The sequence below is a fragment of the Coenobita brevimanus genome, chromosome 25 (genome assembly GCF_032717465.1).
Source record: "Coenobita brevimanus isolate Jiangsu-jjx chromosome 25, ASM3271746v2, whole genome shotgun sequence".
Lineage (NCBI taxonomy): Eukaryota > Metazoa > Arthropoda > Malacostraca > Decapoda > Coenobitidae > Coenobita > Coenobita brevimanus.
This window is the reverse complement of record NC_136978.1, coordinates 10,084,917-10,099,393: the sequence shown is the minus strand read 5'-3', so window position 1 is coordinate 10,099,393 and position 14,477 is coordinate 10,084,917. Positions and strand designations below refer to the sequence as shown.

The 14,477-nt window shown below is 42.6% G+C and overlaps 1 protein-coding gene across 1 annotated transcript in view; it reads right to left on the bottom strand.

The window, feature by feature from the left end:
* Dscam1 (Down syndrome cell adhesion molecule 1) overlaps positions 1 to 14,477 on the bottom strand; it is an 829,655-nt gene that overhangs the window by 417,686 nt on the left and 397,492 nt on the right. The window contains exon 5 of the mRNA XM_080267762.1: positions 14,059 to 14,208. Within this exon, the coding sequence (XP_080123888.1) occupies positions 14,059 to 14,208 (150 nt within the window). The remainder of the gene's footprint in view (positions 1 to 14,058; positions 14,209 to 14,477) is intronic.

Sequence of the window (14,477 nt, the reverse complement as noted above, 5' to 3'; positions counted from 1 at the left end):
TTGAAGGTTAGACAGTATTCTGTCGACCGCCAAGTTTTAAAAAGGGTTGCGACCCTCGTCATGTGCACCTCAATTACATACTTCATTCATCCGTCTGATGCATTGTTACGACTTGAACACTCCTATATGGAGGGCTTGTTGAAGTGTGTAGCACTTCGCGCTTCAACCAAAGCTCTCTCAATGGAGGCAACGCCTTAATTCATTTCTATCCTTCAATTCTTCTACCCCATGAGCTTGCAACCCTACCGTAATCGCTTGAAAAACATGGCCAGCATTAAATCATGCTTTTATATACCGGCCTGCCTGATTGTCTGGACCTAAGCACGAAACCAGTTTTGTACATTTCAGAGATGCCACTGCCTGCCCCTGACTGACCTTCCTAGCATTCACTGACCTTGCGGCGGGCGGCGGGTTGCCCTGAGCCTGGCAGAAGAGTGCGAAGGAGGCGCCTTGAGTGTGAGTCAGCATGGAACCTGTTTCTTTGCTGGGGAGCCGCGGTGAAGCCAGACCCACCGGCTCTGTCACCATCATCACCATCACAACAGTTACCCACGCCAAAAAGACACCAACACCCACAAACTCACAACCTATTATTTAATAGGGTTCCTCCCTGCCGTTCAAAGCTTTAACTTGCTTAATCCTACCTAGAGTTTTGCGCCACGAACACTAAGGTACCGGTATTTTATTGTGACTAATGCCGAACTGTTACTAGTCTGCGATAAATTCTCAAAACTTAAGAGCTCCAGGTACGCTATTTTACCTGTCATCTTTCACTCACCAAAAATCGTACGGTTCAGCGTAGATTCCACATCTCGAGACTAAATCTCCACGAAAGCATGATTCTTTTTAAGTTTAAAAATGGTTTTAAATTTAAACTCTTTTGCTAATTATCTACAATGAAGTTTTTTCTCTAATAAGTTATGCAAACCCTTATCATTTAGTAATTAGACAAATGGAGGAGCACTAAAGACTTAAATGATACTGTGTTATTAAGCAGGATAAGTACTACTTTAAAATTATGAGAATAATTCAGCCACTTGATAGATACTTATTAAAAATTGTACGCAAAAAGCATATATCAAACTTTCTTCCGCGGCTCCTATCCACATTAACACCCTTCAACTCTGTGTGTGTGTGTGTGTGTGTGTGTGTGTGTGTGTGTGTGTGTGTGTGTGTGTGTGTGTGTGTGTGTGTGTGTGTGTGTGTGTGTGTGTGTGTGTGTGTGTGTGTGTGTGTGTGTGTGTGTGTGTGTATTTTCGGAAATTGTATGCTTTCTTTGATTGTATAATAGCAAAATAAATATTAAATTCGTAGCGATTACGAAAAAACCGCACAAATTGGCAGATCTACTGTATATTAACCACCCGTGCTGCTAAGTTATAAGAGTTACATTTCACTGGCAAACGTATTTACTCCCGCACTTGTACTTCAACAACCAAGGATCATTACCAGGGTGGCAGTAGTAGCAACACCCAGGCTACCGCTGCCCTGAGTCACGTGTGTTCCTACACTCTCACACTATCGTACCCTAGCCGCTACGAAGGACCTCTTCATTCTACACTCTCACACTATCGTACCCTAGCCGCTACGAAGGACCTCTTCATCCCCTATTTGCCCTCATCACCTCTCCTCCTTCATTCCCCCCTCCCTGTACCTGGTGGTGGGCGTGGGGTGTGCCTGGGCCTCACACAGCAGGGTGGTGGCCGACCCCTGAGACACCTCGAAGTTTTGTGCCTTGTTCCTGGTGGGCAGCCGCGGACCAGACAGGCCCACACCCTCTGCAACACCAACACACTCACATACCACAGTACAAACACACACACACACACACACACACACTCTCTCTCTCTCTCTCTCTGTCATAAGGACTCCCCGCCGTTTGGTAAGGAGGATTTGTACTGTACATCATCATACGAATACTCAGACTGGTTCCCGTATCATCACTGCAACAATGCGCTAAAATCAACTCGCACCTTACTAATTCCGTCCTTATCAAACACTGATGATCATCAACTGTTACGCTAATATTATCCATTATCTAGTTTTGAATCTGTGTTCTGGTTTATGTTAAAGAAGACACCAGAAGAGTTTGCCACGGATCAGTCGGACTAGGCCGTTGGTGTGACGTAATCGGACGCCGTGTGACTCTGCCCCACTGATCACAAATATTAACGCCAAGTGACTTCGCCCTACAGATCACACACGTACTGATTAGGCCTCGTGTGTACTTTCTCCCAGTCAGTCTTCCTTGTCAGAAACGTGGTAAATAGACGTCGTAGCCTGTAACGTGCCTGCCGATGCTGAAAGTATTAAAAGCACGACCCAGTAATTATTCTTGTTTAGGTCAGGAATGCGCCCGTCAGGTATACGGGCGTGAAAAGGATGCTCTCCTGTTTCAGCCTCTCACTACCTTACCCCACCATCTCCATCTCTACCCTGCACCATGGTGTTATGTTTCACCCCACAACCTCACACATATTTCCATAAAACCACATCCCGACACTTCAGTACGGCGTTGAGTTCCGCCCTCGAATAACAACACTGACCTCTGTAACATGACACTTCACAGCCCTACGCTACCCCACCCCCCAACACTCCACTACAAAATCCATTTCTCTTTACGGATGGTACTTGAAAACTATTTTTTAAATATGACGCCGCCATCAACATCTTTAACACTAATTATGAACAAGATGCAGTGAGCTAGACTATGCTATGTACACCAAATCCAACTCATATTCATATACAGACAAACACAATGGACGACATGGTACACCAAATAAAGCTGCATACATTTCCATATAACAAAACAAGTCATTGTGTTCAGTCACACATTACTAATCCAACAAAACACCACAACATCTAATTCCGCCCTGGTGCAGTCAGTGAGTTGTCTTCGTGCTACAGATCTGCTCAGCCGGAGATCACGTGGCCATCTAACAACAATAATATCGTAATACTTAAAAGAGCATTAATACCATCAACAACATCGATAGACAAACGGTACTTCTTCTGGGAATGGGGGAGTAGGGATGAGGGTACCTGAAGTCTGGTGGGGGGTATGCCTGGGCCTGACAGAGAAGGGTGGTGGGGGTGCCTGCTGCCACTAGGAAGGTGTCGGAGCGGTCACGAGAGGGCAGTCGAGGCCCACTACTGCCTCCACCATCTGTTAACATCATACTCACTCTTATTCAATATCTCACGTAATCACTACCATTCACTCGCTTAAACGTCCTTTTTTCACCCCACACTCATTCACTCACGCACCACTAGCTAAACAAAGTCTACTATTCTTTTCACTACCTGTAACATCACACACACACACACATTCACTTTTCTGTGTTCCAGTTGAGGGGGGAATGGGTGATGGATGGCAGCACGTCCAACTTGCACTTGGAAGAACTCGGGTTTCGATTCTCGTGCCAATCAGATTCTTGGAAAAAGTCTGTTTCCCCCTCGTCCCTGTTCACCCGGCAATACAACCGAGGATCTGGATATAACATCGATTGCTGTGGATCGTATTTTAGGGGATGACTAGGGCTTAGAGAATATTATATGCCTTAAGGATCCTAGCGTACTCGAGATGCATTAATCCCCTCCGTCTTGTTTCATTTTTAATTCACTCACTCGCCTAGAATATATATATATTCCTGATTACTGAGTTAGTTAACCAACGTTACTTCCTTCACTCAATGTTCGATTCCAAGTCTCATACAAACATAGACTAGATAATACCAGAGATAACATATATACGGATGCGATCAATCTTTCTTACACTCTTACATCGTGTATTAATCTACCGGAATCCTCTCAAGCTAACCAGTAATATTCGAGCAGGCTAGGCGGGCTGTAATTTCGCCTCAACTGTTCGTAACACCCGATTAATGAAAGCAGTTGTACAGCTACGGACATCATTACTCCACATTTTCGTTCATACATAAAACTCTTCCACGATACTATGAAAAGTTCGTAAGTCTCCATACGATGGCATTACTTGGTTTCGAACGTCACTGTCCACTGCCATATTACTTGCGTTCAGAAGTGTACCGATATTTACGCCTACCATAGGGCACTAAGGTATGTAGTGCTGCACACCACACCATACAACACATCAGGAAACACCAGCACAACAACTCAGCTGTACTGGACCTGCGCTTAAGCCCAGCTGGAGGCTCTTTGTTATTTTTGTGTCGATATGCTATCTCGGTCACAAGAGACGATGAGGGTATCTAACAACAGGGGCAGTGGCAATATCGTAACAACACCAAACACCGCAGGAAAACAGTATCATCGGTACTTCTGGAGGTACAGCGGGCTAGAGTGGATACCTGAAATCTGGTGGGGGGTGTGCCTGGGCCTGACAGAGGAGGGTGGTGGGGGTGCCTGCTGGGACGAGGTAAGTTGCGGAGCGGTCACGTGAAGGGAGGCGCGGTCCACTACTGCCCCCACCATCTGTTAACATCATCATATTCACTTATTCAATCGCTCACTCACTTATTTTAACTTCTATGCACTCACTGATTCACCTACTCACTCACTCACTCACCGTCTCTATTAACTCCATACTTACTCTCTAACATATTCACTCACTCACTCAATTCTATGCTCCAAACCTTACTCAGTCATATTTCTGGTTCTGTTCATCGATCACATATTTATAAAGCTGTCAAGGTCCGCTACTGCTTCCACCATACTCACTCACTCACGTACCTATTCATTCCTCCACGCTCCATCTCTCACTCAGACCCCCCCTCCCTGCACTAAATATCCCAGGTTGCTATATTCACTTACTCAACGCTGCTTTTTTTCATTCAACTGTTCCAGGCCAACTCATTCACCCACTCACCTAATACCTACAGTCACTCACTACATTGACTCATTTTATAAGCCTCTAATCACCTACTCATTCATCTTTAAATTCATTTCTTTTCAATCATGTATGTTTCACCGCTTCCTCAAATTCTCACCTGGTGTAATCGCATCATCTCCTTTTCACAATTTTAAACTTCAGATTCAAACTATAAATTCTGAAGTCATCCAAGCTCTCAGTTCATCTCTATCTCACATTCATTTTTCTCTTCGTTTCTCATGCACCCACACTTTCGCACCTTCATAACCTTCCATTCAGTAACACTCACTCACAGTCCATCATGCCTTCTTCCTGACTGTATGACCATTCTCTCTCTCTCTCTCTCACCCCTTCTATAGTATTTATTTTAATACTTCAAATACACCAGCACCATCCTTCTCTCTCTCTCTCTCTCTCTCTCTCTCTCTCTCTCTCTCTCACCTTTCATGACCCCACCAAACTTCATCACATACCAGCCCCAAAGCTCTTTTCCCCTTCATTTGCTTCGACCAGACTTTTTTAATATCTTCGCTTGCCTTCCTTCCACATGGACGCTTTACTCCATCTCCGCACTCTCTTGCTCCACTCACTCCACACTCTCTGACTCCACTTGTATCCTCACTATATTGACTTTCCACCCTAATCTAGCTCCATACTCCTTATTCTCAATCCACACCAATCCGCTGACATTTATTTTACTGGGTTTCTTCCAAGTTCTCAAACCACTCCACACTCTCTTATTCAATCTGTATCCTCTCCACACTATTACCGGTACTCCACCTACCAACCACCCACACACCCAAGGCCACCCCCATTCTCTCTCATTCCACCCACTCCATAGCCTCGCACTCCTGGTCATCATCCATTCTGTCACTGCACCTATACCTTCTCCACACCCTCTATCTAGGCATTCTCCACCTCGATCCCCCATACACCTTTATTCCACCCAGTTCACCCCCGCCATTTCTCAAAACACGCAACACTGTGCAAGTTTTCACAAAAAATACCTGGACCCATTGTTGGGGAATCGGGTGAAGTACTTTAGTACCCCAAACGTAGTCCGTACACTTTTCTAATTTACTCTTGCACTTTCAGCCTCATGTTAAGTTCCACAAATGTAAATAATTGTGAAATGTCTCTTATCTGTTCCTCCTCCTCCTCCTCCTCCTCCTCATCATCATCATCATCATCATCATCATCCACAAAAGGAATAAGGAAAAACCCAAATACGGAAGAACTATCATCACAGTGCCCACTGACCGAGGGATAGATAGGGTCCAAAAACAGGAACAAGTGCATTCACAGCACACATCTTAATTAGGGCAGCACCAAGCCCCAGTTTAACCCTGACCTCTGTCGCACAAAATATAATGACTTGCTCCTCTTATGATCATCAGTCACTATTACAAAATTCCATCCAACAGTTTCCCAGTGTTGGATGCAGACAGATAAACAAAGGTGTCCCCCAAAACAACATCTTTAGCCGAGGGGGGAAAAAAAAAAAAAAAAAAAAAAAAAAAAAAAAAATGAAAGAGGACTATGGTCAGTACTCAGCGACAACGCCCTACACCTCCATTACTCTCATCTTAACCATCTTTTCACTATTACAAACGCAGATCCATACACAGCAAAAACGCATAAGCAGAACTATTGCCAGAGTACCTAGTAACGCTGGACCACATTTCCACTCATAACCTCTGGTGTTACGCTGCTAGGTTCAGCCAACATTATCAGGATCGTATGACTCACTCTCAGCTAAATAAAATCATTTGGCATATGATATAAAATACTAGAGTTGTCTCGATCATGACAGGATTAACCACTCGCCTCATCAGTCCATTTACTCAACATTCAAGGCAGTCCACCACTCATACTAGGGTGCTGGTTACCCGTAAGAAACAAAGGAGACATATTCAACTGACATACTGTGAATTCATTGAAAGTAGATTGTACCACCCGTATCACGAATAACACGCAGTCAATTTCAATTCACACTCCCTACTCTTAGCTCATCTTCTCTTATAGTTTATCCTTCTCTACTCTTCCTTTTTTCGCCTATCACAGACTTCCACTTCCCACGCCACGATCACTCTCTTCTTCCACTTCCTTCCAATTCTTCTCCTTCCTCATCTCTTCTCCTCTTCCAATGACCCTTCCTCTTCTCCCTCCTCTACTTCTACTCTTATTTATTCTATTCACCACTTACTTTCACCTTTAACACTAATAGAGTTTTCCATTCTTTTCACCTCTTCTAAACTCTCATCCTCCCTCCTCAAACAGTCTCCCTCCATCTCTGCTCTTCCTCTCTCCACCACATCTCTCCACTTCCCACACCACAATCACCCTCTCTCCGTTTCCTTCCGCCTCAGTTCCTTACCAATGGCGACAAACCCTTCCACTTTAAGATGTCCTTCCTTGATTTCTCCTCCTTTCGAATCTTCCTACCCTCTTTGTTCCTTCGTTTTAACTTAACCTTACCTAGCCTAATCTAATCTAATTCCTCCCTAACTCTAACTTAACGTATCTTAACAACAACTCTCCCCCACCCCCCCGTTCTAGCCAAACATACAGTATACTCTCTCTCCAACCAACCCCACCCCTATCGTCTCCAACAATCTTCATCTTGATCACACAGTTCCTCCTACCAGCATCTTTCCTTATCATGTCCCTCTCACTGTTTTAAGCTAACTTAACCTTATCTTCCTTCACCCAGCCCCAACCCCATTCTCGCCAGTAATGCCAAACTTATCCTGTTTTCCTCCTGTCATTTTTTGTTATCCTTCAAGCTTCATCCTTTCAAATATTCTTTTCCAAATTCCTCTTCTGTACCTAACCCAAATTCACCTACGCTAGCCCCACACCTGCCACCCCCCGACCTTATCCTTCTCTCTTCAACAAACCCCGTCTTGATCAGCTACACCGTCGGTCCTCCTCCCAGCATTTTTTTCTTCTTGAATCGCTCTCATCTCTCCATTTCATATTTGCTCCCAGGCCCAACCTAACCTAACCTCTCTCCAGCCAATCCCACTTCTACCTTCCCCTCTTTAACCACCCAAATCTTGCTCAACAGTTTCTCCCACACCACCATTTTCTCTCCCTAAATCCTTCCCTTTAGGCCATTCTTGACATCTAACCTCCACTCTCTCGAACCAAACACTCCCCTAACCTCTCGTCAAACACCCACGCTCATCTTGATCAACACTGTTCCACTCACACCCATATTTTTTTCCTCTTGTATGTTTCCTTTACAAGTCTCACATAACGTCTCTCCGTTCTACTCTGACCTAACGTAACCTAAACTATCCCCTCTCAGAGCCAAACCCGACCTCTACCCTCTTCATCTCCTCATTCACCCTCATCTTGATCAACAGTGTTCCTCCCACGCCTACATTTTCTTTCCCCTCTTACCCCTCCCCCACCACCACCATCATGAATCAGCCTTCCCAGCCCATCCCTTACCCTCCTTCTCGTTGACTCCGTTTCGCCGCTAAAGCAAAACTTTCTTTAGCCAGTTATTTGCACAGAAAACCTGGAATTCTACCCTCCTCCCGTCCACAAAAATGTCATATTTACGGCAGAAAGTTGTACCGTTCGCACATTAATTCCGTTCTTTTATTCTTCTCTTTTGGTTACCGCCTCGGGTTTCACTGTTTTGCTTGCAGGGTATTGTGGGGAAAGTACAAGAAACCAAGCTGAGAAAATCTTCCACTCTCAACATCCAAGAGTTACATGCATAAAAGACATATGTCAGTTTTTAAGGAACATGTCTCCGCAGCAAGCAATCATTATCATAAGTGGTTTCGTTCTTTTTTTCGATTTCATATTCACTCATATTTGGCTATAAAATGCTTGGTTGCTGTATGACGGAAGGCAAACATAGATACAAGCAATAGCTAATATAAGTGACAGATAATTTACTGATACGGTTTCAGATGTTTTTCACGGCTAATTCCTTGTCCCTTATTTTTTTTTTCCCAAGACTTACATGAGCTGATGAAACCTATCTTACGTAGCAGCTCCAACACTCTGTGAGGGGAAAATATTAACGTAATAAGCCCTAAGTGAGTTCCAGAGCCCCTAACTTTCCCCTACCTACCAGGCCTAATGACAGTGGAAGGCTGACGTAAGATTCCAAAGGGCAAACCACAGAAGGGAACCCGTGAATCACCCTCACTTTCACGTATATGGGCAGGTAAACAGCTCCCTTACTTTCACGTATATAGGCAGGTTAACATCACCCTCACCTTCATGTATATGGGGAGGATAACATCACCCTCATTTTCATATATACAGACAGGTTAACATCACCCTCACTGTGACGTATATAGGCAGGTTAACATCACCCTCACTTTCACGTTTAGAATGAGGTTAACATCACCCTCAGTTTCACGAAGATAGACCGGTTAAAATCACCCTCACTTTCATGTATATAGGCAGGTAAACATCACCCTCATTTTCACTTACATATACAGGTTAACATCACTCACTTTCACGTTGATTGGCAGATTAACTTCACTCTCGCTTTCACGTTTTTATACATGTTAACATCACCCTCACTTTCACGAATATAGGCAGGTTAACATCACCCTCACATTCACGTATACTCGTAAAGGAAGGCTAAAACATCACGACGTGTTATACATCCGTACATAAATATAGGCTAAGAATAATGTAATTTATTTCTTGCACTTCTTTTCCTAATTTCATGGAAAAAGTGTAAATACGGCGATTAAAAACACATCAAGAATGGATAATTTCCATATAATTTAACAAATTCTTTTCAGGGTTACAAATACACAGCTTAATACATCTCTAGTGCAAAAATGAAAGCACTTTCCTTATATGAACAAAACACCAAGATGAGGAAGGTTACACTCAGTACTGTCAAACATCCAGACAGAACCACAACCCATCAACGCTGCTTGTGAAACTCGCTACGAAAAACACAATCCAAGAAAACGGCAAAAATCCTGCTACAAATACAGTCAACAAAGCAAGTATCGTTAACTAAGGGACGTTTAATCCCAATTTTTCGGAATGTCTGAAAATTTAGAGACTTAAAACTCATGTTGCTGCCGAATTAGTTTAAAGAAAGACATAAAGCGATATATGGGCACTGCAACAGGACACATAGCACATTACTCAACACTTTTTTAGTTGTGAGCTTCAGAGGTAAGCAAGTGAAAGTAAACATACAATAAAAGACTTCAGAGTTGTTCAGAAAGTACAGCACTTCTAAACTTTCCATTTTGTATTTCAGAATGCAAAACAGCAAGGACAACGATACTTTTTTGCTAACTGTAGGCAGAGGGGAGGCCGCCCCTCTCCCCGCCTTGCAGACAGAGTGAAGTCTGAGACGCACCAACAGGAGAAAAAAACAAGAGAAGCTTCACTTACCTGAGACGCCATCAGGACCCCGGTGAGAGGACTGACCGTCACATCTACTTCAGCACTCAGAGAAACATGTCAGTAAAGTGGTCAGGTTCAAGCCACACCCTCATCCAACCCTACCACCCTTCACCCTAACCACAGAGTGCATCACCTCACATTAACCTAATCTAATCTCTGACTCTGGCACACTAACTCTAAATATACTTCATTAACATGCATACTCCTTAGCTCTTATGCACTCTTTAACACTGTCATTTTTTTTTTTTGTAAGTTAAATAAAATCATCTGACGGTAGCCAAAATAAATTCGTCAGTTACCAGGGTGTAATAATAATAATAAAAAAAGACGTCCTTTGACTGACAGTGTTAACCTTAGTGCACTTTTAAACTCTCTTATACTTTTAACTCTTTTTCTCACTTGTTTCCCTACTTCACTTTATAACCTTCATGCACTCTATTCCTAACGGACTTTTCAGCTTCACATCATCCTAACCCTACATCATTCTGTGTCCTAACCAGCGTGTGTTGTGTTGGTGACGTGCGGTGCTACGGAATCTTCTCTTGCGCATGACCCTAATATAAATGAACCCAGCTCGGCGCGGCGGAGGCATCAAGTGAAGCACTAACACTCACAGGTAGAGGCGAACGATAGCAATAATGTGACTCTTTTTACTCACTGCGATAATTTTGACAACAACGAATGATAATCGGCAGAATTTTGACAACAGCAAGTGATAACCGGCTGAATTTTGACAACATTAAGTGAATATCGGCTCAATTTTGACAACAGCAAGCAATAAGGTGAATTATACAGTGCCATCAATTTAAGCAGGCCAAGTGACGATCAGTTAGAATCTTGACAACAGTAAGTGATTATCGATTTTTTTTTTTTTTAATGCCATCAATTCAGGCAGGTCAAGTGATGATCAAGATAAATTTTGACAATGCCATTAAATCAGGCAAGTTAAAAGCCAATGTATTAATTTTTTGATAGTGTGACTGAGAGTTTAGCGAGACGGCAGGGGTACCCTATCCCAACATTCAGGCTCCTTGTTCAGACCAGCGGCATCCCCAGACACACACCACACCACGAGGCGACGCTTTTTTGATCTTATTCTATGAGGCGTGTGTGATTTCGTAATACCTCTTCCTCAGCGATTTATTCTGCATATTAGACCTCAATATCCTCTTATATGTTACTGATGCAAATTTTATCGACACTAAAACAATATCAGTACCGTACAAAAGAATATTAAGGTGTAATATGCAAAGTAAATCGCTAGGGAAGAAATGCTACGAAGCCTCCATGCCACCTACTGTCGGCCCTATAATTCGTCAGTTTTGGCATCAGTCGCTTTCGTCGTGTTGTGATAATGTCGCTCCAAGGTTGCCGCTGGCCGTGTGTCACATATATCCAATACATATATACAATATAACACATCTATTACATATATATTTCACAAGATAGGCAAAACAATTCAGGAAGTTTACGTTAGTTTAATATTTAGCTAATTAACAAAATCTCATATATTATTCAACTTTACTGTAATCAAATATAACACTTAAATTTAGCAAAAAAAACTTATATTCTATGCTATTCTCTAATCCTGGCTACCTATCTGTCTGCATCCCTCCTCCCATCCTTCCTAAAAACTGTCCTATTGTTCTACTGTCCCTTATTTCCTTTCAGCCCAGGCCACTAGCTGTTTACTATACTCTTTTTACCTTAACCTGGCCTAGATTTTCGTTCCTTTGTAGCTTATTTCCCGCAGCTCAATGGCAGGAAAAAAAAAAAAAAACGGTTTCTATATATCCATTCCACAGGACTTCTTTCTGACTGACTTTATATTCCACTTAATCTTTTTTTTTTTTTTTTCAACCCAGCAATCAGAATAGATAAACGGCAAATTTAGGCCAAACACAGAGTAAAAAGGATATAGTTTGTATCCTCACTAATATTCACCCTCAATACTATACTGTTCTCCTAAAGCTTCCCCTTCCTTTCAGCCTTTCCATGTTCACTATCTTCTATCCTGGCTAACCTTTATCCTCCCTTGTCTCTATCCCCCAACACTATTGTTTCCATACATCCCCCTTCCTTTTACGATTATTCACTAGTACTATCCTCATCAGGTTCTATTCTCATTTTCTTTCAAACAACTTTCCTACTTACGCTGCCTTTACCCTTCCATTCAGCCTTATTAACTTCTCTATCCTCACTATAAATAAATAAAAAAGAAATATACAGCACAGAAATCCACGTCAAAATTTCACCCCAACCCCCTAAAATGGCTCAAAAACACACTACTCACCCCCTATTACCCAAATCCACTTTTGCACTTCCACAATAATTAGCAAAAATAGGACCTGACTATCAAAAGGTTTCCCGGCCATTGTATATTTAAAGCAGCCCCGCTAGTTATCTCACTGTGTTTGTGTGTGTCATGACGCGTTCAAATAAACTAGCTTTCAACTTACTGCGCAAATTTAGACATCTTAATTTAGATATGAATTTTTATTAACCACATGGGGAACCTCCAATTATCCCACTGTGCAAAAACTAGTGATCTTAAAATTTATATAGTCTTTTTAATATTGAAAGATGAAGCAAAACGTATTCATCATCATCATCATATTCCCCTCCTTGGAAAAAAATGGAGTGGATTAGCATATCACTAATATTATTTCCTTCATCTTACTGTGCAGATGGTGACCTATTTTTCTTTTCCTTTCTTTTTCTTTAAATCAAAATGCTAATTTATTTTTGTGATATCCGGTATCCTTCATCCCACTGTGCGGGGAAAAACTAATATTCTCTAAATTTTCTGTTCCTTTAATCACAGTGATAATTAATTTGTCTGATCGGCATATCCTTGAACCGTCTGTGCAAAAGTTACTGATCTAACATATTTAACGGTTCCGGTACCTTTACAAGTATAGCACAACACTAACTTAGAATTTACGTTACAATATATTCTTCACTGTACAGTTTGTTACTGATTTCCATGTATATATTTTTAACATCATAAGCTGCAGCCATGTAGTATACTTATAGCAATATTATTACGTCATGAGTTACACTTGTACTGGTATCTTCCCTGTTTTTGTATACCTTTTTGGCCTTCTATTCATTTTCTTGTATGTCGAATCGCCAATACTTAAACCTTACCATGCCTTCCCTTCTCCAAACTTATTCTAACATTAAATTACATATCAAATGGCGACACCCAGTACTATTATTTGCCTTCCATTAGGCTGCCGGCATTTTAAAGTTGTTATCACCTGACCTGTTTTAAAATTACAAACCCTAACCCGACTCTGCCGTCCAACTTAACTTCCTCTCATCCGACCCCTTCTGTTCTAAACCTTCCTTACCCTCTCATCTGACCCCTTCTGTTCTAAACCTTCCTTACCCTCTCATCTGACCCCTTCTGTTCTATGCCTTCCCTACCCTAACCTAAGCTGCCTCTGCTGCCAAAGACCTTGCCTAACTTCGCTCCCCGCCGCTCTAATTCTAACTACCCCTCCCTTCCTTACTTGACCCTTGTTGCCCTAGACATCCACTACCCTGCCTTAACATCAACTTTCCTCACCCCATCACTAACCTGAGCACTAGCCTCACCCCATCGGCCCTTCCTCCTCTCCCTCATCACATAACCCTACTGCATTAAATCTCCCTAACTTCCCCTCCCCCTAATTCCCTAACCTAACCCAACCTAATTTCCGCTGCCCCCTACCCAACTTAACCTCGCTGCCAGCCCTATCTTCCCTGTAACTCCCACCTAACTTCTACTACGTACCAACCGAGTGCGGACTTACCGGAGATAACCAGACGTCCAGCAGTGGCAGAAAGGCGGGTCTCCTGAGTGAGACGGTGCACGGTGCGGCACTTGTAGCTCTTGAATCCATCCTCGGAGCTGACGGAGCGGATGTGCAGCTCGCCAGAGGGAAGAACCAGGTACTTGCCGTCTGGTGGGTGGACAGAGGGAGGGGTCAGTAAAGAGAAAGGCACAAACGCCAGCACAGCCACCTCAGGCTAAAAGAGATGGAAGTGTTGGTCTTTGCGGAGATAGCAAACACCTTGGACTTTTACGGAACTGAACTATCAGCAATTAGCAACACTACTACATCTTTCGTGTTTTGAGGCTGTTAAATTACTCTCTTACAAAATTACGTTACAAAAAAAAAAAAAAAATTTAATTACACTACCAGTTATTAAAAAAAAAAAAAAAAGTGGT